At 38.2% G+C, this 26,377-nt stretch overlaps 1 protein-coding gene across 2 annotated transcripts in view; it reads left to right on the forward strand.

Moving 5' to 3' along the window:
* The window catches only part of LOC105930490 (ras-specific guanine nucleotide-releasing factor 1), a 38,233-nt gene extending 12,086 nt beyond the window's left edge, over window positions 1-26,147 (forward strand). The window contains exons 4-27 of one of the 2 annotated variants that reach the window (XM_036136483.1): window positions 889-981; window positions 2,898-3,151; window positions 3,258-3,337; window positions 4,312-4,505; window positions 5,015-5,124; window positions 6,439-6,557; window positions 6,813-6,973; window positions 7,234-7,297; window positions 9,432-9,574; window positions 9,889-9,971; window positions 11,587-11,835; window positions 15,007-15,380; window positions 15,692-15,808; window positions 17,880-18,050; window positions 19,809-19,915; window positions 20,012-20,124; window positions 20,499-20,559; window positions 20,655-20,761; window positions 20,895-20,979; window positions 22,037-22,234; window positions 22,702-22,781; window positions 22,873-22,990; window positions 23,151-23,219; window positions 23,744-26,147. In XM_036136483.1, the coding sequence (XP_035992376.1) occupies window positions 889-981; window positions 2,898-3,151; window positions 3,258-3,337; window positions 4,312-4,505; window positions 5,015-5,124; window positions 6,439-6,557; window positions 6,813-6,973; window positions 7,234-7,297; window positions 9,432-9,574; window positions 9,889-9,971; window positions 11,587-11,835; window positions 15,007-15,380; window positions 15,692-15,808; window positions 17,880-18,050; window positions 19,809-19,915; window positions 20,012-20,124; window positions 20,499-20,559; window positions 20,655-20,761; window positions 20,895-20,979; window positions 22,037-22,234; window positions 22,702-22,781; window positions 22,873-22,990; window positions 23,151-23,219; window positions 23,744-23,836 (3,243 nt within the window). In that variant the 3' untranslated portion in view covers window positions 23,837-26,147. Of the gene's footprint in view, window positions 1-888; window positions 982-2,897; window positions 3,152-3,257; window positions 3,338-4,311; window positions 4,506-5,014; window positions 5,125-6,438; window positions 6,558-6,812; window positions 6,974-7,233; window positions 7,298-8,458; window positions 8,549-9,431; window positions 9,575-9,888; window positions 9,972-11,586; window positions 11,836-15,006; window positions 15,381-15,691; window positions 15,809-17,879; window positions 18,051-19,808; window positions 19,916-20,011; window positions 20,125-20,498; window positions 20,560-20,654; window positions 20,762-20,894; window positions 20,980-22,036; window positions 22,235-22,701; window positions 22,782-22,872; window positions 22,991-23,150; window positions 23,220-23,743 lie in introns of those variants that run through there. The other variant, XM_036136484.1, reaches the window with a different exon arrangement.
* Window positions 26,148-26,377: the final 230 nt, after the last annotated feature.

The following is a 26,377-nucleotide window of genomic DNA, read 5'->3' on the forward strand; positions in this document are numbered from 1 at the left end:
TTAGTCAGAAGCGGTTTTACCCAGAGAGGCAATTTTTGCCCAATTTCTTTCTTATTGTTGGCCTCAACTGAAGCAAATGCGACCTGCAGTGTTTTAAATGTTGTTCTGGGTTTTTCAGTGACCTGCTGGGTGAGTCGTCGATGCCCCGTTGGAGTAATTTTGTTAGGCCAGACTGGCAGATAATGGTTCTCACTCTGATTCATTGGAGTCCCAAAGCCTTACAAATGGTTTTGTGGCCCTTTCAATGTTGATAGATGTCATTGACTTTGATTGAATGTATTTTGATCGCAGCATGATGTGTTTCCTTTTAACATTTCTTACCCTAGTTCATGCTGTCAGAAACAATATATTTAATTTCCTGATACTACATTTACAGGCAAAAAGCATATCTGGGTGTAGCTAGATATAGAATTTAGCTGTCCAAAAAAAAAAAAAAGAGGTGAAACACTCTTAATTTGTGATTTAACAAGGTTCGGTACTTTTACACATATAACCTAGTTCTTATGGATATATTTTCTATCTTTTAAGGAAATTAAAGCATCAAAATAAACCTATATGTTGTATTTCTTGTGGTTCTATTTGTCTGACATACTTTTTATGATCTGAAAATTTCCTGTGTGGGAAAAAATCAAGAAAGGAAGAAATCTCTAAGGGCACTAACTGTTTTTCTATAGCAATTTAGTTAAAGTTTACCTTCTTAAAAACAAAATGAAACGGTGCCGTCTGTTTTTAAAAACCTGAAGCCACACAGTTGATATGTTCAGAAATAGTAAAATGTGGAGATTCAAACCTATTTTCTGAATTATGTCAGTATAAGGAGCAGGACCTAAAACACACTGAATGTTTTCCAAAGTTTTTAAATGAGTTAATGCTTCCCTTGAATTTTAGATTGCTGGACTTCTGAAGGATAATGAGAAGATCCAGTCAAATCCAGAGGTGCCACCCAGTGACGATGACACAGAGATCAAGAAGATCAAGAAGGTGACATGCAGCTGCTGTGCCTTTTTAAAAGCATGCTGGAGAAAAATCGGAATTTAAACGGAAAGATAGGGAAGGGAAAGATCAATAGCTTACGCTAACTGGCTGGTTGCACTGATGTGAAACAATGACCCTATTATTTCCTCCTTAACATTTTTATTCTCTATTTAGATGTTTGTTAATTCAGGTAAGTCTCAAACTTAATAAAATGCTACATTTCACAATCAGTGCAATCTTTATAGGCAATGCACATACAGAATGTTTATTATTCTTTGTTTGAAGGAGCAAAAACGTTTTTAAGAGGCAGTGCAACTTGCAAAATGTAAAGTTTGCTGCAGAATATTTATATTTTTGTGAATCTGATTAAATTGTGGCTAGACTGGATTAAGTTAAACTATGTAATAACAATTCAATCATAATTCACCTTAATTTGATTACATATTTTCATTTATATTAAATTAGTTGTAAAAAAATATATTTTTTTTAATCTCCTTTTTTATCTCCTTTAAAGTTCAAAAGTCTAGAACTAATGTCCTAAAGCCATTTATTTTGTCTGCTAATCATTTATAATCTTTCAACTATATACTTTGTAAGGAATAAATTCGAATATAAGTTCCTATGAGGCTCGTGTGTCCGATTAAATACACCTTTAAACAACAACCTTTAAGCAGATGTTAAACATACTTTTCATTAAAGCCTACATTTATTTATAAAGAAAAGTTTTATATTGGTCTGATGCAATATTTTTGTTGTAAATGCCGTGTTTTCATTTGCTGTGAGCAGAAAATCATCATAACCAGAAATAACAGCTTAAAACATCAGTCTGTGCAATTAAATGTATTTCACTTAGCGAACAGAGTTGCTAAAATAAAGAAACAATAAATAAGTTTTCAATAATATTCTAATTTATGTCTGTATACATGACGCTGCACTCTCAATAAATGTTTTTCAGAAATTTTATGATTCAATTTTCAACAAAATTCAACACTTTACACACACATCCAAATGTATATAAAATTCTGTTTGGTCCATATTTCTGCAGATCAGTGTAATTCATTGGAACAGAGGCATGTTGTCACATTCAGATTCAACTCAGTCTAAAGGAAAATACAGCGCAGTCAGACTAAGGCAGCACAAAATATGAAGTAACATGAAAAAAAAAGTTCTGTTTCAGAAAGCCCTGACAAATGCATCGAGTCATTACCTTTGCAGCAATCTCTTATTCTGATCAAACATGTTGCGTCAGCGGAGAAGAGCAACTTCTTTTTAACAAGACCAACCAGCCGAAACAGACTCAGTAGCCATCTGCTGTGACCAGCTAATGTTTGAGAGGACAGAAAGTAGGCGCAGGAAACCACAAAACCACTGGAGTACTTACTATGACAAAAAAGAATCAAAAGATAAATCCAGTCAAGTTCAGTCGATTGCCGAAAGCTTTGATTTTGAATTACATTTGTCAGTCTCAATCCATGTATTAATAAAGTACATTCCAATTTAGTATATTACCACAAAGCTAATTTTAAAGTTGCAATGGCTAACTAGATAAAATGTTCAACTACATGTTATGCTGTACTTGTCATGCACTTCAGTTTTGGTGATATATTATAATTTCTTCTGAGCTGCATTATACCTGAACTGACTCAGGTATTTGGTGCAAAGCATGGCATCTGCAGCCCAAAGCTGGCTTGTGAGAAAAAAAGGTGATAAATTCCTAACGTATCTTGCAACTGAAACAAACAAAAAGAGATGGAAAACCGTTATGCAATGCTATATGAGATTGATAATAAATAATAATAAAGTAAAGTAAAATATAAGCAGATTAGACAGCTTATTATGTATTTTAAGATGCATGTTTGTATAAAAAAAAGGAAAAAACATTGATGATGAAACCCTTGTGCAACACAATATTTTCCCCACAGGTGCAGAGCTTTTTGCGAGGTTGGATTTGCCGCAGGAAGTGGAAAACCATCATCCAGGACTACATCCGTTCACCCCACGCTGAGAGCATGCGGAAGAGAAACCAGGTGGTGTTTAGCATGCTGGAGGCAGAAGCCGAGTACGTCCAGCAGCTCCACATCTTGGTCAACAACTTCCTGCGGCCACTCCGCATGGCAGCCAGCTCCAAGAAACCCCCCATCACCCATGATGATGTCAGCAGCATCTTCCTCAACAGGTTGTCCTTAACTGGCAGTGGGAGTAATGCTCTTACCAAAAGCGAGATAATTAAAAACTTGTTTACTTAATGAACATTTTCTGTGTGTGCTTGTGTGTTTCATTAGTGAGACCATCATGTTTCTCCACCAGATCTTCTACCAGGGCCTTAAGGCCAGGATAGCCAGCTGGCCAACGCTGGTCCTGGGTAAGGCCCTCAGAGACTGTGAATGTTGATGCTCTGTCTCTGGATGTGTGCAGAGCTAAAAAGTTATAGAGAGCTGTTTCTACTGTTGTTGGGACAGCGCCTTGTAAAAGATATTCATAGCGCTTGAACTTTAAAAAGAAAACTCACGTTACAACATATTTCATTGTATTTTATTGGGATTTTATGTGATAAACCAATACAATGCAGCGCATAATTGTGAAGGTGTAGAAAATGATACATGGTGATCAAAGTTGTTTTTTTTAACAAATAAAAATCTGTATTCAGCCCCCCTGAGTAAAGAGTTTTCAGAAACACCTTTCACTACAAGTATAGTTGCAAGTCTTTTGGGCTATTTAATCTACTTGTTTTCTGTATCTAGAGACTGCAATTTTTGCACATTCAGCTCAGGTACATTGGATTGAGATTGTCTTTGGACTTTAGGTATGGACTTTGTATGAATTATTTAGGTACATAAATCTTTCCATTTTACCTCTGGCACTATCTTTAGAGTTATCCTTGTGCCAGAAGGATGATAATCTACCCCACTGTTAAGTATTTTGTAGCCCAAACAAGTATTCCTTAAGGTTTGCCATACATTTACAGTGGCTTTACCTTTCCTCTGTCCACTAGAGAAAAATATCACTGTTTGATACTTCTATCACCGTGTCTAATGGTGGGGGGTCTTTCTTGAGGGCCATGTGCAGTTTTTGCACCTTCTCTTTATCCTTTAAAGGTTGCAACTTTATAAGAGATTTCTTATAGCTTGCTTTTGACATTGGATTTGTAACTGCCACTTTTACATAAAGGCTAGATATGTGTAGAATAATAAAAATACTTGAGTTGTAGATCTCTCCAGCTCTTCCAAAGTTACCACGGGAAACCTAATAAATAGTGCATATGTATGTATAATTAAAACACATGAAATGTTCTAACAATGTTTTAAACTGCTGAACCCATGCTTTGTCCATTTTCAGCTGACCTGTTTGACATTCTGCTGCCCATGTTGAACATCTATCAAGAGTTTGTGAGGAACCATCAGTACAGTTTGCAGATCCTGGCCCACTGCAAGCAGAACAGAGACTTTGATAAACTGCTGAAGCAGTACGAGGCCAAGCCTGACTGCGAGGAAAGGACACTAGAGACATTCCTCACATACCCCATGTTCCAGGTAAAATTCACAATTTCCTGCATGGGGGGAAGAAAATGTAACAAAACCCAAAGTAAAAAGAAATAATTAGGTCTATTTGGATATGATATTCACTTATCTGAACCAACAAAACAATGTGTACCTGTAGGAGGACACTGTTAAAAGTCAAAGGGTGCATTTTTCTGAGATAGTTCAATCAACCGACACTGCAGTGTTATAAAAACGCCACATCTTTTTACTTTTAGTCTGTGACTGTACATGTCAGTCTGTGTTAAACATGAGTGACAAGATGCTGTTTTGTACCAAGTCAAGTGGCAGCTTCTCTCTTAATGGCATTAGATGAGGTTTTCAAACTTCATCACATGCAGATCAATCATTCTGAGACATACTTATGCACTTGAGGGCTGCTTTCTTTATTTAAAATTGACATAGATCATTGTGAATTACATAAATGTTTAAGCTCAACAGCAAAAAAAAAAAAAAAAACACATGACAGACTAATTTAAAACACATTTCTACTTTCCTTTCAGATCCCTCGTTACATCCTGACGTTGCATGAGTTACTGGCTCATACCCCTCATGAGCACGTGGAAAGAAACAGTTTAGACTATGCCAAGTCAAAACTGGAGGAACTCTCCAGGTAGATTTACGTTTTGTCCATTTGCTTTTAAGGAAATTCACAATTCAAATGATTGATTTCAGTGGCTTCTAACTTTGAAATCCCTCTGGATTGTTGAAATTCAATGAGCCAATTCAAAGCTCGACACAGCCTAAATCAAAGTGCTTGTTTTTTCAGTACAGCTGTATATCAATAAATTAAAAGTTTTCTTTAGGTTAATTTAACAATTGGAAGTTGTAAATTCAATGAATTTATTACTAACACTTATAACTAGTTTGAGTTTCTGTCAGTTTTGGTTATTGTGGCTTACAGCTAATGAAAAAACAAAATTGGAACATTAGAGTACTTCACAAGACCAATAAAATAAAGATTTTTAAGAATGTAATGTCTAACTAGATTAGAGCATGATCATGTGCTGTATGGTATACGCACGTACTATTTTGTTGTAATTCCTTTAGCATGAATTCCTGCATCAATGCAATATGGCATAGAAGTCATGCCACCTGTGCCACTGGTGACGTGTTCAGAAAGCCCAGGTTGCTTTAATAGCATCTTGATGTTTCTCATCTTCCTTATGACAACACTCCATGGATTATCTATAGTTTTAGGTCATGCAAGTTGTCTGACCAATGAAGAATAGTGCTACCATGGTCATTAAAGGAGACATATCATGTAAAATCAACTTTGTTAGTCCTTAAATACATTTTGTTGTGTACTTGGAATCTCTAGGAGTGCAGAAAATTATATTTCAGTCTGCCCAGGAGCTGTGTAGATATCTTTGTATTCTTTTTGGGTCAGATTTTTCAAGCCGCTCAATTTTATCTGTTTTCTATTACGTTTTTTCTAACTATTATGTCACGGCTTCTGACCAAAGGGAAGCATGAAGTATGCTGGACATGGACCTGAAAAAAACACACCGGACCAACACCAGCAGTCATAGCTTGTGCAAACATTACACTAGACTCCCAGCAAAGATCTTTTTCACCTCACTTTTTCCTTCCACTAAGTTGTCCATTTATAAAAATCCCTGTGTGAACTGCCAGCTTCTTTAGCGATGGCTTTTTGTAGCTTCGCCTCCTTGTGGAGGTTGTCAATGGCTGTCTGCTGGACAACTGTCAGGTCAGCAGCCTTCTCCATGATTGTGCAGGCCAAAGCATTGCTATTACATCACAATTTACAGAAATGAAGGCCTGTAAAATATCCCTCTATGTGTAAAACAACACATATATACCTTATAGTATAGTATAGTATAATTTTAGTTTGAATTTTATTTGTGAACTAAATTAATGATATTCCAATTTAGTAAGATAGATCTGGACTTGTTATTCCTTTCAGAATCATGCATGATGAGGTGAGTGAAACAGAGAACATCAGGAAGAACCTGGCCATCGAGCGCATGATTGTAGAGGGTTGTGAAGTGTTGCTTGACACCAGCCAAACGTTTGTGAGACAAGGTAAGGAAGGCCTGGTTGTAGGATTGCAGCACTGATTGTGATCAAATTAATAATCTGACAGCAAAAACAAGTATACACACAGCAAATTACATCCTGAGCCTTGAAATAGAACATGTTTTGAAAACCCGCATAAGTCAAACAAATATGTGTGATATATTGTATATTAAATTTTGACTCCAAACAAAAACGTTAGACAATTTACATGTTAATGTTGCATAACTGTGTGTTTGTGTATGTGTGTATATATGTGAACAGGCTCTCTAATCCAGGTGCCGATGAGTGAGAAAGGCAAAATCACAAGAGGCCGTCTGGGCTCTCTGTCTCTGAAGAAGGAAGGGGAGAGACAGGTCTTCCTCTTTTCCAAACATCTCATCATTTGTACCCGAGGATCGGGAGGAAAACTTCACATCACAAAGGTAAAACATGGATTTCACTCACAAGGGGCTAAAACTAAAGGAAAAAATAAATTATTAATGAGGTAGATCTGGCATTAATTTTAAAGATATTTGAAGTTTTAAGACAGTTTCCATGTGTTTAGAGCACATGTGGTACAGGCATGTATCAGTTTATAACATTAATCAAATCAAGGAACGTAATCTTCAGACAAAAAGGTTTAGAGAGTTTATTCAACATATATGATGAATATTTTACTTGTGACCCCTCAATCCGATCACAGAATGGAGTGGTGTCTCTTATAGACTGTACCCTGATGGAGGAACCCGAGGGAACAGATGATGAGTGTAAGTTATTATTTCTGTTTTACCAAAGTGGTTAAAATGAGCATACATGAAAAAAAAAACTATCTATCTAATTAGATAGATACCATCAGTGTATTAGAAGTTGAAACTGAACATGCATTTAGAACGCTGTATTTGAATATATGATAAAACATTTAGACTTACAACTGTCACACTTAAATTAAGTGATTACATGATTCATACCTGTTAAACAGGATTTAAAAAAAAAACATAATACATCACTGCATATACTAGCATAGCTCTTACGTCAACTATTTTAACAACAAGAAGCTGTTGTTGGTTTGTTCTTCCTCACATTGAAGAAGACTCTGGTGAATAATCACAGTATAGTTTTTGCAGAGTCTTGTTAAGTTAGAAGTTAAGTTAATGTGCTACCTATTACATACGATAGCGCTCCCAGACTGTTTTGAGAATGCACAAAATTTTTTTTTACAAGGTCATGGTGTTTTTTGTGTGTGACTGAAGTTCATCAGGGTTAAACGTAGGTGAACATGGTCGCAGCATGTCCGTGACCTGCGTGCGAGAACCAGCGTTGTCTGTCTGCAAGGATGAGAAACGGGAGCATAGAAGATGCAGTGCCTTCGCCAAAGGATACGTACCTCATGAACCTCTTCCCGTTTTGTCACATTACACGCAGAAACCTAAATGTATTTAGTTAGATTTTATGTGAAAGACCAAAAGAATGCTGTGCCTCAATGGGGATTAGAAAGAAAATCATGGACTGATTTTTAAATACTTTTCACAAATTATGTGAAAACAGCCTGAACACACCGTAGCTCGTTTTAATCTATTGCCCCTTTTCCATGGTGACATCGACAGAACTTGGTACGGGTCGTCTTGATTCAGTTCTACACGGGTGCTTTACCATTACAACTGAGTACCACGCCAATGTGGGCACAGTCAACATGGCAAGGTGGCGCTGAGAGTCCGACACGTCACGTTTTTCATCGGCCACCAATCACAAAAATATGTGCACCTCTGCATTGGACCAGGCTATTGTTTCGATGGCTTCCATCTTCCTTCAGTGTCTAATGATACCCGGTAGCTGCTGTGGCTGGTTTTTTTATTTTTATTTTTTTATTTATTTTTTACTTATGGGGGGTCTGATTCTTGTTTTGTTGTCGCTCCAGTTACGCGAACAGTGACTCCACCCCCTAGCGAATTAGTGACCGACAGTCTTCTGACGCAGTGTCTTCGGCCCGACTCGCTGCGCGTGGAACCACATCGAAGCAGGTACTAGAAATAGTAACTGTACCACATAACCGTTAAAAATGGAAAAGCCGAAAAAGCGAGTCGACCCATAGCGAACCGCTCTGAGTTGGTACTAATGGAAAAGGGGCATACCCATAAATTAAATCTAAATGCATTAGTCTGCCTGTGTGGAATTTAATCTCAATGTAAGTACAGATGTTTTGTTAAAGACTCAGAGATACAGTAGGTAGACAGTTCAAGAATAAAGATGGTGGAGAAGTTCAAGGCAGGGTTAGGTTATAAAACAATATTCAAAGTTTTGAACCGCTCACAAAGAACTTCATCTAAAAGTGGAAGGAGTTTGGCACAACTGCACACTAAGACATGGCCTCCTGCACAAACTGAAAGGCAGGACAAAGGAGAGCGTAATTGAGAGAAGCAACTAAGAGGTTCATGATAACTCTGGAGGAGCTGCTGAGATCTGCAGCGCTTTTATGAAAACCTGTATCCCTTTTCTTTCACTTTACAGTTATGCACTACTTTGTGTCGGTTGAGCACATATAATTCCAATAAAATCTATAGATGTTTGTGGGAGTAATGTGACAAAATGTGGAAAGGTTTGTAAGGATGTAGCTTTATTCTGTCATGATCTGCCATATGGAGGGTGGCAAGGGTGCAAAGGGAAAAAAATATTTTTTTTTAGTTCTAATAGTGTATATGTTTATCAAAACACCAAAGGATGTGTTTCAACCAAGTTCTATTAAATTAAGTAGGTCATAAAGAGCAAATGTCAATAATTATCCTTCGTGAAGGCACTCTTGGTTTACAAGTGAAACCTGTTGCAGAACCTCTAATTCTTAGGTGCTATTGCGAGGCTTTTAATTTTGTTTTTGTCACTTTGGTTTGGTAAATTGTTAAACTGCAGCCAAAGGAGAGCGGAGTGGCCAGGACGCAGAACATCTGGACTTTAAAGTCATGGTGGAGCCCAAGGAGAGCCAGCCTTACACCGTCATCCTTGTAGCCTCGTCCCGACAGGAAAAGTCAGCATGGACAAGTGACATAAGTCAGGTACGATTTTTCCATAAGGTGTATAGTCATTAACCAAACTGGGGGATTGGTCAGACAGAGAATAGTTACCGTATTTAAGGGCAGCTTTAATCAGCAATGAAAAAACTGCTTAGATTTGAAACTTGAAGACAAGAAAGTTATCAGGGAAACATCAAAAATCTGACTGGAATCATTTTAGAGTAGTTAGAACAGAGACTTGGTTTGGATGAAGAGAAGCACAGAAACCTTCAACATCTAAAGGTCTGTGCATCACTGCCCCTCCTGCATTTTTCGACTGAAAGAGGAAGGTTTTCTGTTCGTTCTATGTCTTACAGTGCATCGACAACATCCGCTGCAACGGCCTGATGATGAACGCCTTCGAGGAAAACAGTAAAGTCACAGTGCCACAGATGATTAAGTAAGAATCTGGTCCATGATAGCATGCACATATTTTATACATACACAAAGCCAGAAACTGCCTTTAAAAAAAGGACTAATGCACAAAAACGGAGCAGTATCAGTGGCAAACAGAAAAAAAATCACTGTAAAAAAATTAATTTAGCTGTTCTTTTTCAAAATTTTTGTTCTAATTTTTGTTCAGATATAACTTTCTTACATGCCAGTTGAACATTCAGGTTTTCTAAGGCATGCTCATATAAATATACAGTTTATACAATGTTTTACATTTCTTAAAAGCTTTTAGTTACTAACTTATAGGAGAAAATCTGGACAACAACCTCATTTATTTGTAAAAGACATATCTGCACATACAGCTGATTCTTGATGTACTGTATTTAGCTGGAGCATCTAGGTTTTGAACCAACAAAGATATATTTAAAATATACTTTAAAAAGACACTTCAGTCCATGGTTTTCTAAAAAAAAAAATTGTTGGCTGTTCCCAGTGAGATTAGCCAGATGGCAACAGTCTGTAACAAGAAGAAACAAGGACAGGGGGTGGGACAGAAGTCAATGTCTGTCATCAAACTGCACAATGAATAAACAACTTTTGACCTTTTCTAAATTCTAATTCTATTTATATACTTATTCAACTATGACAGTTTTATTTACATTTCTTCAGGTGCATTTTATAACACCATAATATTTAGTTGTTGAAAGAAGCTGTTTTATGTATTAAGAAAGCTTAATGATCAAAGTGATTGGTGATGAGTAAAGAAATAGCACCCAGGCTTGTTTATCTTGACCATCACAACTTTGTATCTTATTCTGTCAAGTTTTAAAGTCAGACATTAAATAAAAAAATATATATATATGACCGGAAAATAAAGCTAATTAAAACATATATAAGCTATTATTTGCATCTGCAAAGAGCCTTGACTGATTAAGTTTGACTTAATCAGCTTACAGTACATCCCGTTCTTTCAGGTCAGCTGATCAGTTGCTCCTTGAGGTGCCCAACACTAAATGTAAGCTTAGGGGGGATCAGGTTTTTTTCTGTGGCAGCTCCAAAAATGTGGAACGACATTCCATTGTCCATTAAAGAGACTACTTCTCTCTCTGATTTTAAATCGCTTCTTAAAACTCATCTCTTTGCCTTTGACACTATGTGAGATGTTGATTTTAGCCTATGCAGTTAAGTTATTTTTATTACAGACTTTTGAAGTTCATATTTTATGCTTTTATTTTTTTATCTGATTTATGTTTTTGAGTCTGTGTATTTGTTTTTTGTTAATTATTGTTATTTTTACTCTGTTTACTGTACAGCATGTTGGTCCCTGGGAAATTCTAACGTGCTTTACAAATAAAGTTGAATTTGATTGGATGGGAAGATGCCATTATTCACTGTTAAATAAAACAGTGAAATAGACCGGTAAAATACATATAACTTTGTAGATAATGCAGTTTACTATTACATTGTATGCAACAGTGAAACGTCTCTCTCCTTTTGGGGGAAATAATCAGCTAAGAATAATAGGAAATTCCTTTGATCAAAACATTATTCTAAAGTTTTACATAGAATTGAGAAGCATTCATGCAGGGAACTAATTCTACCTAAACGGTAACACCCTACAGGTCAGACACCAGCTTGTACTGCGACGATGTTGACATTCGCTTCAGCAAGATGATGAACTCATGCAAGGTGCTGCAGATCCGCTACGCCAGCGTGGAACGCCTGTTGGAGAGGCTGATCGACTTACGCTTTCTCTCCATTGACTTCCTCAATACATTCCTCCACTCATACCGTGTCTTCACCAGTGCCGACATAGTGCTGGACAAGCTCATCACCATCTACAAGAAGCCAATCAGTGCCATCCCTGCACGGTACGTAGGATAACTCCAAATGGCAGATTTTTTTTGTTCCCAGGTATGAGCTTGATACAAAGCGCATTTTAGTTTCTGGCAAGTATTCAATACTATAAATATGTTTGTTTACGCAGCATGATCAGTATAACGGTGGACTTTACATAACTAACGGGAAGGCATTGTAACAGTGTGCATTGGTATTGGATTTAGAGGGAACATCAGCGTCTCTGATGGGTGCCTTAAAAACTAATTGTCTATGCCATGGTGGCACAGTGGTACTGTAGTTTCTTTCATAGAGAATTCTGAGTTTAGCATTTGCTTGGACAGTTTGTTCTTTTGAATGTTGTGCTATTGCTCATGGTCCTGAAAGTACCCTGTAGTTTTGAGTGAGATGCGTTTATCTGTGTAACTTGGTGTATTTATAGCAAGCCTCTCTGAGTCTAACACTACACTACACTAAGAAGTAGTTTAGTGGTTGTTTATGTTTCAGAGTAAATAAATGCTTTGTATTGTTGTTCCCCCATCTTCAAATAACATGTACAGAATCAACACACGTTTGGTAAATGAAAATGCCCAATGGCATCTCCTATGATGCAACTTAAAGGGTAACTCACCCCTGTACCAGACCCCTTAAAGGAGACAGTGCCCATCAGACCAGGGAATGTGGAGGGGGTAAGGGCTGGGCGTGGTTCTGGGCTACTAAAACAAGGTAAATAAATGTTAAATAAACTAATTGAATATTAAAGGTAGAGTGAAAGATTTTTTTTCTGGAAACAAAGGTAAGAAACGCCCTTGAGGTCTTCCTCTTCTTCTCATAAACTTGTAAGACACCTTGCGTCTAGCGATTCTCAGCCATTTAAAAAAATACAGTGAGAGCAAAGGAGCTGCAATGAAGCTAACTGGATACATAAACACTAGAAGTACGCATGCACAGCCAGCAAGAGGAAACTAATAAGGAACGAGCTCGCACATTGGCATTACGTGAGTACGTCACATTGATTGCAAGTCCCTCAGAATGGACTTAGAAACGATTTTTAACACGTTAGCCTGTTAGAGCCTAGTTCTCATGGAAGTTTTTTCTTGTTAAAAGGGAGTTGTTCTTTCCCACTGTCACCATTTGTTTTCCCAGAAGGAGGGATTCCTGCAAACGACAAGTATATGACTTGTCGTTTGCAGTTGGCTGAAGATTCTTGGGTGTAACTTTTTGGAAACTAAATTTCACTGCATTGTATCATAACTTTGAACTGGACTGTATGTAACAGAACTTAAATTTGCCTGTATAAGTTGGCTTTATTGTTTTTATTTTATCAGATATTGTAAAATAATTGGATATGAGTTTGATTTTTCTCTTAAGATGGGATTTGCTAAAAACGGTTCCTCCTAAACTGAACTAATAGTCTGGGAATAGAGTAAGGTGGATCTTCCTTCATTCTTTGTGTATTGTTATTCTAGGCTAAGACAACAGATACAAGAATAATATTAATATTTCCTTCCAATGATCTACAAGAAAGTGACCAAGAAGCTACACTGATCACCAGTCTTTGGTATACCTTTGAAATCAGATAAGAGAATTTGTGTTTACTCTTTAGACTAGTGAAATTCTCCCTGAAATGATTTGATTGAAATAATTTTAACTTATAGAAAGTTTTGCAAAGAGTGGCTGGATAGGCAGGCAGCAATAGCAAAGCAAAGCAAAGCTCTCCAACCGCCTACAGTACATAATTATTGACTTCACAACATGAATTTACATTATAAATTTTACCTTGCTTGGATTTGTCAACTGTTACGTTTTATTTATACATTTTATTTGGTGTAATTTAGCACATTAATGTGTCCAGCTCGATGACACAGGACTCTTACTTGGTAGATTACTCCAACTGGCAAACAAAGTTTGAATTTCTTTGTTTTTCCACCTGCAAATCCAGTGGTGGTTTTGTAAAAGTGCAGCGAAGAGGTGGGACTTTCCCAGTGTCTGAATTAGCGTTTTGCTGTCACGTGGACTGCCTGTGAAAAACCTCATCAGGCTACCTTACCCAGTCCAGGTGAGGAGGGACTGAGGAGGAGGCAGCGAGGGGTCACGCCAGCACACCTTCCCTCCACATCCCAGTTAATTGGATCATGTGTCTCCCTGGTTCTTCCCTTATAACCCCATCTCTTCTTTCTCCCATTCCTCATCTTGCCCTTTGCTGTTCTCTTGATTTTATTTTTCTTTCCGTGAGCCTGACCATCCCTCTCTCTGCAGCGCTGTCACCATGGCAACCCTCTACTCTGCTGCAGGACCCCACCCTCTCCCCCTCTCTCCTGTCTTCCCCATCATCTGCAGCAGCTCCATGGTATTAAATATTGATGTTGGTGTTTTGCACCGTGCTCTCTTCTTCCCCTCCTTTTTTTTTTTTTCCTTTTTGCCATACTCCCTTCTTGTCTCTTGGTCAAAACTATGTTATTGTTTTTTGCCTCCTGTACTTGCTTACACTCTTGACTCTCTACTTTGATTTTGTCTTCCTTTATATTCACCTCTCTCTCTCTCTCACCTATCCTCTACCCCAATGAGTCTCATCATTTGAATTGTTTTGTCCTCTAATCTCCCTATTTAACTGTTTGGTAAATTTCAGAAAGGAGACACGTTATGGCTGTAGCCAGCATCATACTGGGCTGGAGGCTTCCCATTCGCCCACTCGCAGCCAGCAACCTGCGCTGTGGTGGAATCCATATCAACTATGTTGCTCCTCTCTGGTGCCCTCCCTCTCTGTATCACTATTTTCGGCCTTGCTTGTCTTTTGTTATTGCTGAAGCCCAGTCTCATCCTCCCTCTTTTCCCTGTTTCTGTTGATTTGGCTCCCCTTTCTCTCTGCTTCTCTATCCCCATGTCTCTGTGGGCCTCCCCTGGGCTGGTTGCTGTTGGCAGCACCCGTTGCCTCCCACACTGTCACTTGACATGCTATTTATAGGCCTTCAGAGGGGGTGGCTCTCAGAGCAAGGAGGATGCTGTCTTAAACAAAGTAGCTTAAATAAAAGAGGCAGGAGCTCCGGAGTAGCCCTGCGGTTCCTTCTCTGCTTCTGACACCCATTATAGCCGCTGTTGTTATTCCCTCTCTCTCATTGAGATCACCATGTTTTCAAACCGCAGTTTAAAACTTTACACCTTCAGGTCTTTAGTCACCTCTCTTTGTCTCTGCCCATGTCCTGCAGCTCTTTGGAGCTCTTCTTCGCCAGCAGCCAGAATAACAAGCTCCTTTACGGTGAGCCACCCACGTCGCCACGTGCCAGCCGCAAGTTCTCCTCCCCGCCTCCTCTTTCCATCACCAAGAATTCCTCTCCGAATCGCCGACGCAAACTATCACTCAACATCCCCATCATCACCGGGGGCAAGGCCCTGGACCTCGCTGCACTCAGCTGCTCTCCCAATGGCTATGCAAGCATGCACACAACCATGTCGCCCTTCAGCAAAACCACACTGGACATTAACAAGCTCTACGTGTCCAGCACCATGGCCAGCAAAATCCCTGATGAGGGAGAGCCTAAAGCTGAGGGCAAGGCCGAAGACTCGGTCCCCAGCAAGCAAGGTCAGAACCACTGTCAGAGGAACTTTTTGATGTGCTGAATGTAGTCCATCAGACCTTTTAGGTTAATGAATGATTGTTTATTGGAAAATGGCAACAGAGTAGTTCAAGGTTATTTTAATATTAGTGTTTAGTGTTACAATTAGCAGAAGCATGTGATTAGAATACCGCATATCTAAATATATATTTATATTTTTTATTTTCCTCTCTTTCCCAAGTTCTTCCTCTCCAGAATAAGGAATTTGTAACATTATGTGCTCTTATTTTTATTTTGACCTTCCTTTAACTTTTTTAATTATTTGAATTTGATCCAGATCTGTCTGTCAGAGAGGAATGCGATGAAGAGCCGAGTCAGAGTGATGAGGTAGAATCAGAAATGTCTCCGCCCAAGTCCCCGTCAACGCCCAAGAATGTCAAGTCAAAAAACTCTGGTACAGTACAACTAATTCTGGACCTTTAAGCTATTTCTAGTCATGACTTTGCTGAAAATTACGATCTACGTTGAAGTTAACGTTCAACAGTTAAAAAAGAAAAAAACTAGTTTCCAGAAACGAGGGAGCGGGGAAATTGCAGAGGCGTAGGGATTAGTGCAAATGACATGCTGTGCTTTCCAGTGGTGTTTGTTGGCAAATGTCTAAAACAATAATCATAGATCTGTATAAATGACCAGTAAATGACAATAATAAATGGCAATTTGAAAGAACTGTTCAATCAGAATTACACCGACAGGCACCTAAACTGAATGATATTTCTTGACTGTTCAAATGTCAAATGTGCTTCAACAGAAATATTTTAATAATTATTACAGTACCTTAAAAAATCTGTTGTACTCTTTCAACATTTTCGTATTTTGCCTTGTTAAAACACAAACGTTAAGGTATTTTTAATGGGATTTTTTTGATGGACAAACTTAGAACAATTAATATTTGTAAAGTGGAAGGATATTATAGATAGGTTTTAAAAAAATACTAGTTTTTAAAAATTATATAAATCAAAACATTGTGGTTTACAGGACCACCTTTCCCTACAATTACAGCGAGTCTATCGTATGTCTCTACATCTTTGCCCATTCTTTTTTGTAATATACCTCAGTCTCAGTCAGGCTCGACCACTCTTGTCACAGATGCTAAAGTAAATTTAGGTGTGGACTTACTCTGGACTATTCTAACACACACCCATGTTTTCATTCAAACTAAAGCTGTGCTATGGTCGTACACCCCTTTCTCAAGTCTTTTACAGGCGCTAACAACTTTTCTTCCAGGATAGAAGTAATTTAAGCTCCATCCATCTTCTAAACAACTTCTGCTGAAAGAAAGCATCCCCTCAGCATGATGATGACGCTACTGCGTTTCCCTATGGGACCAGTGTGTTCGTTTTGTCCAGAGCACCTTCTTCCATGTGTTTGCTATGCCCCCTACATGGCATGCAGCAACGTTTTAAACGGTAGTGAAGTACAAGACTAAAAAGTGTTCTGTCAATAGGTTGTTCCATCTAGGCTGTGGATTTTTGCATTTCCTCCAGGGTTACCAGAGATGCTATTGCCCTTTTGGCTGCTTCCTTGGTTAATGGTCTTGTAGATTGACCTTATCATTTTACTTTCAATTCATCTAGCACAATGAACTTAAGGTTGCAAGAATGTGAATGATTTTGCAAGGTGATGTTACTGTGATGTGCAACATAAAAGGCCAGGAGCTCATCCACATTTCAAATTCTGAGAAACAAGTTGAATCAGGTGCAAGCAATGCTTGAAGTTAAGGTTTCCTGTAAAAAAAAAAAAAAAATACTACAAAGTTGAAATGCGGTTTTGTTTCAATGTGTCATGATGTATTTTTCGCCATCTAGTGCAGCAAGACTAAAAAAAGGCAAACGCTACATTTTGTAGTTGTTAAAAAAAGTTAACAAAAATAGCAACGGTAAACTTATAACAAACTTCTTTTTGTTTTGAAAAAAAAGAGAAGGACAGGTACAGCCAAATAAGGTCTTGATAAACACCGCCCACGGCATCCTGGCCCTCCCCGTGCCATATAGCGAAGGAGCATCCACCCCGTAGGTTGTCAAGCACAATCCATCCCCAGTGTGTTCTCTTCCCACGTTGCTGGATATAAGGGAAGCCAGTGCCTTGTGTGAGTAGGTGGAAGGAAACCTTGTACCTTAGCAACGATGTGCGTGTTCTTCTATACCGCCCCCGGGTGAACGGAGGAAGGCAGAGGGGGGGTAAGACATGAGTAATGGAGGGAGGCAGAGAGGAAGGCTCAGTGGAGCGTTCACCGTCGCTGCTATGAGATAGGACACACTGTTCTACATCGGTTTTAGCTCTTGGTTGCCCTCCGATGGTCAACAGCTCGATTAGACAGTCTAATTCTAAGAAAGAAACATTAAAGGGGCTAATGCTGTAAAATGTCTCACCTTAGAAGGAATCTTATTTTCTGTATTATCTGTAATTTGACACATACATTTGTGTATATGTGTTATTAAATGACATTGTAATGTTCTCCTGTTTAGAGTTTTCCTTGTTTTCCTTCAACAATGGCATGGTGGTATCTTCTTGCCGGGAGCTTGAGAATAACCGCAGTGCCCTGTCTGCTGCCTCAGCCTTTGCCATTGCCACAGCCGGTGCCAACGAAGGAACGCCGACCAAGGAGAAGTACCGCCGCATGTCCCTCGCCAGCACAGGTTGGTAACATAATTGGCTGGTAGAGATGCTTGCACAGGACTGTAATTTTCAAGAAGCTTAAAGCTGACAATGAACAGCCATTATTTGGTTACAGGTTACACTGTTCAAATGATGCACTTATGTTTGGATTATATATTGCATTCATCCAGGAGCTAAGTGCAGTAAATTAAAAAGTTGGAGTGGATTCATATAAGGGAGCTTCCACTGTTTCCCTCATTGATTTGACTGCTTGGTTTCTGAAAACCACACTGTGGGCTCAACATCACAGTGTGTTTTTTTTTGCAGCCCCAAAAACTTTGGAAATTAATTTTGAAATAGTTTGTTCTCCCTTTATATGACTAAATACAAACACTGACAAACTTAATGCTGACACATATTAGCCACATTTGACCGTACAGGTCTGATCAGATGTGTACATACACTCCTTATGGGCATGACTGTGATGTATTTTGGGGCTTTTTTATTATTTATATAAGCTGGGGGGGGTGGGGTGGTATGTGTATTTTGGCCAGGTAGAATAGTTACACCACAAAATACTGCAATTGCTTTAATATATCAAGAATTTGATACAAAAGTTTAAATTTATTTAGAATTACCTCTCCACATCATTTCAGAATTAATGTATGTAAATTGGTTATATTCCAGAAATTTAGTGTTGACTTTCGAAAACCAAGTCACTCAAATTTAACTACCTGTGTCAAGTTTCAGCTACCAGACCATAGCTGCCTCCCCTCAGGTAAAATTCAATTGGATTGGATTTTTTTAGGAACAGGCTTGCTTTGGACTTGAGATTGCTGGAACAACAGTGTCACTGTCCACAGGAGGAAAAAGTTTTATATCACCATAGACTGGGATGTTGCTGACCATGAAAGAAGCCCTTCCTCCTCAAGCTTAGCCATAGTTTAGCACTGTTGCTAAACTATGGTCTCTGGAATAATTCTGAATGATAACTTCCTCCAAAGTCTCAAACTTTACTTCAAACTAACAACCAAAGGGTTGAAACTTAGACACAAGTGGCTATTTCAGCAGAACAAATGATGGGGGGAAAAATCAGCTAATGTTAAGCTTCTGAAATGACCTTCCCAATCCTATTAAAAGTTGTGTACAGTTGTGGTCCATGCCAGAAAATCTACTAAGAATTATCTCATATGAAGCCAGAGTTATGCCTGCATTGTGTATAATATCTGATTACAACTTGCTAAAAGACATTTAGTCAAATAGTAGTGGAAAGTATCTGACCACTGAAGCCTACATATATAGTGTTAACCTGTGTGGATAGGCCAGAGCCCACAGTATAACCAAGTCTTTGCACACAATTCTTCCTTAAAAAAAAAAAAAAAAAAATCTGGCAAATAAATAGTTACCGTAAGTCATGTAAAACAAAAATGAATTTTGACATTCAGGCTCATGTTGTAGGGGCATGAATGAAACCAAATTAATAAAAAATGCTGGTTTGTTTTGTAAGTAGTTCTGATTTAATCTATTTGAAATTATTTTACTTATAGAGAAATATTTTCATCGTTTGCATAGTTGTTTTTTGCTCTTTTGTGACACATTTGGGGTACTTTTATCTGGTTGAATTATTTTTTTTTCTTTTAGGGAGGCTGAAAAGGTTTAGATTTAAACAATATTTATGTTTCTTGTCATATGTTAAAGCAGCAGTTCTCCTTTTGCTAAATAAGCAAATTAGTTAGGCATCAGTGCATGAGCTGGCCGTTTAAGAATAAGAAATCCAACTGTATTAACCCGGATTCCAGGTTTTCCTACAGATCAGAGGAACGGAGACAAAGAGTTTGTTATTCGCAGAGCTGCTACAAATAGAGTACTGAATGTGCTGCGTCACTGGGTGTCCAAACACTCACAGGTGAACTTCACCCTCTTACTTTACTCCCTCAGTTTCTCAAGCAGTACAATAAGGCCCATGTAACAACACTGTGGTTGTTCCTGCGTGTTTCCTCAGGACTTTGAGCTGAACACAGAGCTGAAGATGCGGGTAATTGGCTTCCTGGAGGAGGTGATGCATGACCCAGAGCTCCTGACACAGGAAAGAAAAGCCGCTGCCAACATTATCAGGTTGGTTTTCTGTTCGTTGTGGCATGATCACTTAGATAACCGTTTATATTAAATCTCTATAAAAGAATGGTACCAAAAGGAACATTTCTGCAAGAACATAGAAACATTTGGTAACTAAATGAATGGTCTAGTTAACGCTGATGGTTGAAAAAATTATTGGACAATCATGGCAAAGAAGACAGAAAAAGTAGGCCTTGATCTTAAAAGTGCGAAATGGACATTCTAGCAGGATAGGACCAGTTTGGTGTGTGGTCTGACCAAATTTCTGAACTTACAGGGTGGTGAGCAAGCAGTAGCTTCGAGGTTGTTGCATAAAAACTAAATCCCCCCCTAAAGAAATCCCTGAAATAACAGTTCATTCTTTCTTCATGTAGGACTCTCACTCAGGAGGATCCTGGAGACAGCCAGGCCAGCATTGAGGAGCTCACGCAGATGGTAAGAGGGAGAAAACTTCTTAAAACCAGCCATGGGGTTATTTGGTTGTGATTCCAGCTCAAGGGTTAATGACTCGGTGACGTGTGTACGTTCAGGCCATGGAGGAAAGTAGGACGGAACCATTCGAGAATCACTCTGCCTTGGAGATTGCTGAGCAGCTCACTATGTTGGACCACCTGGTCTTTAAAGTCATCCCGTATGAGTGAGTAACTTACAATAAGCAAAGCAGGGGCTGTAAATAACGCAGAGCTCACTTGATGCTGCAATGCTTGTGGCTGCTTTGTTTAAATAGTTTTTTTTGGTTTTTTTTGTGACATGTGTATTTTTTCCCGCAGGGAGTTCTTTGGACAAGGCTGGATGAAGAACGACAAGAATGAGAGAACCCCATACATAATGAAAACAACCAAGCATTTCAATGATGTATGTGATAGTTTTCGAATTACTTGATCCATTACTATTACTAGATACATAGGTGGATCTCAGTAAATTAGAAAATCACTGAAAAGCTTATTTATATTTGTAATTTAGTAAAAAAAAAAAAAAATTCTATTGTTTTGATTGTATTTGCTTGAATCACTACAATGTGGCATGGAGGTGATCGGTTTGGATCACTGCTACTATGCCCGGGTTTTTTTACTAGTGGGCTCAAGATTGCAGTCTGCCTTTTTGCGTATGGCTTCTCTCGTCTTGCTCTTATCGATAATCACTTTTCTAGACAGTTTAGATCAGATGAGTTTTCTGAAAAATCAACCACAATAATACTAGGTCCAGTAAAGTCGGTATTAGTGCGTTTGCTAGTGTGAGCAGGTGCCAAGTACTGCTGGTAAAATAAAATCAGCCTCTCTCTCTTATAAGGAGATGAAACCGTGAAATGCTCTAAATTTTGGACCTCAAATAACTCAGACTCTCTGCCTCTCCACACTTTCTAAAGACTCTTATAGCTTGTTTCTAATTGAAATGCAAACTTATTTTCCAACTGAAGAGAGGACTTTTGACCACTGCACAAAAGTATAGTCCTTTTTTCATATTCAACAGATGCTTCCGGTGTTGCCTCTGGTTCAGGAGTGACTTGATACAGGGAAGACAACAGCTGTAACCCATGTCCAGGATATGTCTGTGTGGGGTGGGTCTCGAAGCTCTGACTCCAGCCACAGTCCAGATCATGTGTGTCTTCTTTCATAATCCTTTCAAGGCTTTGTTGTCACTCCTAGGTATCACTGTGGCTTGTGTATCTTTTTTATAACCACACTTTTTCCTTCCACTTAACTCTCAGTTGAAAATGCTCGGATGCAGCAGTTTGCTTAGAAAGCTTCTTTGGCTTACTCACCTTGTGGAGGGTGTCAATGTGTTAGCCATAACTTATAAAACACCATGTAAAATACGTACTTTTTTACGTGGCAGAGTTTGGGGTATTGATAATCTATTAAATGTAATACAAAGTAATACTGCATGTGTTTGTATTTCTTTTCTTTGCCAGATCAGTGACAGGATTGCCTCAGAGATCCTTCACTGGGATGATGTCAACATGCGGGTGGCAGTGATCGAGAAGTGGGTGGCCGTGGCAGACATCTGCCGCTGCCTCCACAACTACAACGCCGTATTGGAGATCACATCCTCGCTCAACCGGAGCTCCATCTTCCGCCTCAAGAGGACCTGGCTTAAAGTGTCCAAGCAGGTATCGGTCCTCTGTTGTGTGGGAGAAAAATCTACTCCCGGATCGTTTTTCACAGAAATAAGACAACACAGCTGCTTGTCCTTTTCTGACTGATACCTTAATATCCGATCATTTGCAGAGGTTTTTTGTTAGATAGTTCCACTAAACTTCTTAACTTTGACCTGTACATCAGTCAAACGTGAAAATATCCCTCAACTGAACTCAAGGGATGAATTAAAGTGTGTGTTGACACATAACATAAAATCTGACAAAAACTAATTGGATATTTAGGCACTTTTGCTTCTTGGAGAAAATGTGTTCTCTTTTGTTTAGTTGGACATATTAAAAAAGGTCAATATAAACACAATGTGATAAACAGAAAGTAGTGTATCAAACCCCTCTTATAAGCCAATGTTTTAAAATGTGTAAAATGTGAATTTAAAGACATTTTACAAGTGGTAACAGGTTTGCTGTGAATCACTTTCCAGACGAAAACTGTGATCGACAAGTTGCAGAAGCTGGTATCATCAGATGGCCGCTTCAAAAACCTAAGGGAGGCTCTGAAAAAGTAAGCATTTGTCTTTTTTTTTTTTTTTTACTGTGTACAACATTCCTTTTTTAAAGACCTGGTCTCTCTGTGATTTGCATGCTCCCTTCAGCTGTGACCCTCCATGTGTTCCTTACCTGGGAATGTACCTGACTGACTTGGCTTTTATTGAGGAGGGAACACCAAATTACACAGAGGACAACCTGGTCAACTTCTCCAAGATGAGAATGGTAGTCATTTTTTTTTATCAGGCAGAGCCCTTAATTTTACTGTATGCCATGTTTTTTGCAACTAACTAATTACAAGCAGTCTTAGCTTGTTTATCAATCTCTGTGCAATTTTTAATAGAGATGGTTGATTTTGACTGAAATTTGTTCCATTTGTCTTCAGATTTCTCACATTATCAGAGAGATTCGACAATTTCAGCAAACAGCTTACAAGATAGATTTCCAGCCTAAGGTGAGAATACCTTTTATCACTTTGTGAGTGAGTGACAGAGTGAGCGAGCGAGTAATAGTGTCTCTTGCCCCAGGTGACAGAAATACTTTTATATAGTTCATTGTATGAATTGACAAGACAAGTTTATTTCTTCATGATACAATTTCCTACTGTAAGAAATGTTTCCACTACTCTTTTTAACACATTTGTCAGAATAAATGTACAGGCTTGTCCGGAGGACTCCACCCTCTCCTGATATAGAGAATAATGAAGAGCTACACTTTTAAATCAGTTTTAGTGACCTTCTGATGCTACTTTCCAGACAGTTGCAAAGAAAAGTGCTTTCTTAACCACAATCTCACAGTTTCATATGCTTTAACCAAATGGTACAAGTCTATTTAAGTACAATCTGCAACTTTTCCTAATTTGCATAGAAAATGATAAACAAAGAACATGTATTCCTTCTTCTATAGTTCAATATCAAGAATGGATCCTGAAAATAAATTCCTTTCAATATGCTATGCATTTGCTTTGTGTTGCTGCAGGTGGCGAAGTACCTGTTGGACGGCAGCACAGTGATGGGCGAGGAGAGCCTGTATGAAGCATCTCTCAGAATTGAGCCCAAAACATCCTCGTGAAGAGGAACTGTGCCATGATAAGGTCCAGATTATAGAGACAGTTTTAACTTGTACATTCATCATTATTTGTATTAGACACAATAGGCTGTGCCCTCCTTGTATTTGCTTCCTAATGAACTCTGTGTATTATTGTTATTAGAGACCGAGTAGACGCCCACAGAGGTTTTATTTCTATAGTTATAGACTATATATATATATATATAAATATATATGTTCTATATTGTCTTAAATGCTAATTTATGACCTGTTTATTTTGCACTACAGAGAAGATAGAAAGGCGAGTTTACAGACTTGATATTTTACTATATCTAAAGAGCAAGTGCAGTGTTAAGCAAAACTCTCATGCATAAGAGAACAGCACTTTGTAGGAAGTCGAGAGTCTGCAGGAATTATTACTAGCAAGACTTCATGGAAGTTCCTTTTCTCAAAATGATCTATCTTGATAAAAATCACACCAATGTGATTTTCAGGTTGCAGTACAATCACAGATTCTAAGAGGATTCTTAAGATTGCAGTCTACGTTGAGCGTGACTCCACAAATAATCAAAATGGTAGCAGATTTAGACATTACTTTCCCAGAATGTATAAGTTATTCTTCCAAACTTAGCAAACATTTTGAAACCTTTGTCAAAATTGCTGCTTTCCCAGTATTGACCAGGTACAATCCAGGGGCCAACCGTTTACTTAGCCTGACCATGGAGGTTACTTTCTGGAAATTGTCAGATGTTTTGCTGAAACTCAGAGGTTACTTTCTTGGAACTTGCCAAGTACTTGTCCAGACACTACAAGGTACTTTCTCAGAAATTAAAGGGTACTTTCCAAAGATGACCTGAAACCTTTATGGAATCTATTAATTCTATGTCTAGAACATATCGGATAACTTTCCAGAACACACAAGGGACTTTTAATAAACTTTCACAGAACCTTCTGGGTATTTCTTAGAAGTTACCATGTACTTTCTGGAAACTAGACTTGACTTTTCAAAACTTACCAGTTACTTTCTGGAACATACTAGATACTTTACTGGAGGGTTTATGGAACTGACTAGTTACCTTGAACTTACTAGGTGCTTTCCTGGAACCTTCATGGAACTTAGTGCCGATTTTACTGGACACTTTCCAGAAGTTGCCAGGTACATACTTGAACATAGAGGTTGCCTTTCAAAAATAGCAGGTTCCTCGCTGGAATTTTCACAGAAACTACCAGTTACATTCCTGGAACTTCCAAGGTACTTTTCAAAACTTTCTGGGAAAGTAATTTCTAAGATCTAGAGAAGTATAAAATGTATTATGTAGTCTTACCTTCAAAACTACTAAGACATGAATGTTAATTTTGAAAAGTTTTAAAGCTGTTGTTCTCAGCAGAGTAGAGGAAAGGTGGGACAATAGCAGTGGCTAAAGTTGGATAAGATATTCAGTTTTATGTAACCACTGATTGAGGAAAAGGTTTAAAATGATTGCAGTGAAACAGAAAGTATATTTATAGTTTTGAGTTTTTTTAATGCTTTGCTTACTTTATTCCCCTGGTGGGTAGTGTCATGTATATACAGTGTAAGCACCGGGCAATGTATGTAGCAAATGTAACAAATTTTGAGCCACTTACAGATGTTAAAAACTATTAGCTTCTATATTCAGACACAGAGAGTGCAGTCTTTCTGGTAAAATCCTCTTTTGGTTAGTGCATTATGATTTTGCCTTAATAATGAAATGGATTATATTCCACAGAAGTATGTAAGGTATTTTGTTTGACGATTTTCCAGTAAACCAGGATAAACTGGCTGTGTACAGTATTATGTACAGACAGTCTGATGCATTTCCTAACATGCAATGTGTTCAAAGACACATAATTGGAAATGTGTTATCCTTATGATTGTTAAATCCTATAATTACCTTCCTGTCTTTGACAGTTTGAAAGAAATGTTAAAGGCAACATATAAGTGTAACACATTCTACCCAAATATGATAGCAGGGGCTACACAGTAGTATTATTGTGCTTCTTAAAATATTTATATGTATTTTTTACAGGCTTTGTATAGAGAGACACCTGAAGCTCAAGTGGCAGGCATGTACCACTTTTATGTGTTCAGATCAAATCTATATATAGAATGGTATGTGTATTGTATTTAAACCCTACCCTTGCACCCTTGAATCTGTATCCTTCAGCAAGAACACCAGATGTTTGCAGTGAGCAATACCCAGTGACAGAATTCTGTTTCAGTCTATTTCAACTGCTTGAGTAGTATTTCCAGTTTTGTATAAAAGTGTACTCTTTCCTGATTACCTCTTGTTAATAAATATGTTCTTTCTCAGGGGGTGAAATGTTTCTGGCTTTCTCTTTGTGCTTTTACGTTTGATCTTACCATGTGCACTGAACAAGAACATTTTGCATTAGGTCATCAAGAAGGGTGTGTGAGAATGGGATCAATATCTTGGAAGCTGGTTAAAGCCTGCAGTCGGTGTATATGGCTTCTATGATTTTACAGCACCATAAATTCTGTACAATTAACAAATTTAAAGGTAAAATGACAAGTACTCAAATACA

The sequence above is a fragment of the Fundulus heteroclitus genome, chromosome 4, assembly GCF_011125445.2.
Source record: "Fundulus heteroclitus isolate FHET01 chromosome 4, MU-UCD_Fhet_4.1, whole genome shotgun sequence".
NCBI classification, from domain to species: domain Eukaryota; kingdom Metazoa; phylum Chordata; class Actinopteri; order Cyprinodontiformes; family Fundulidae; genus Fundulus; species Fundulus heteroclitus.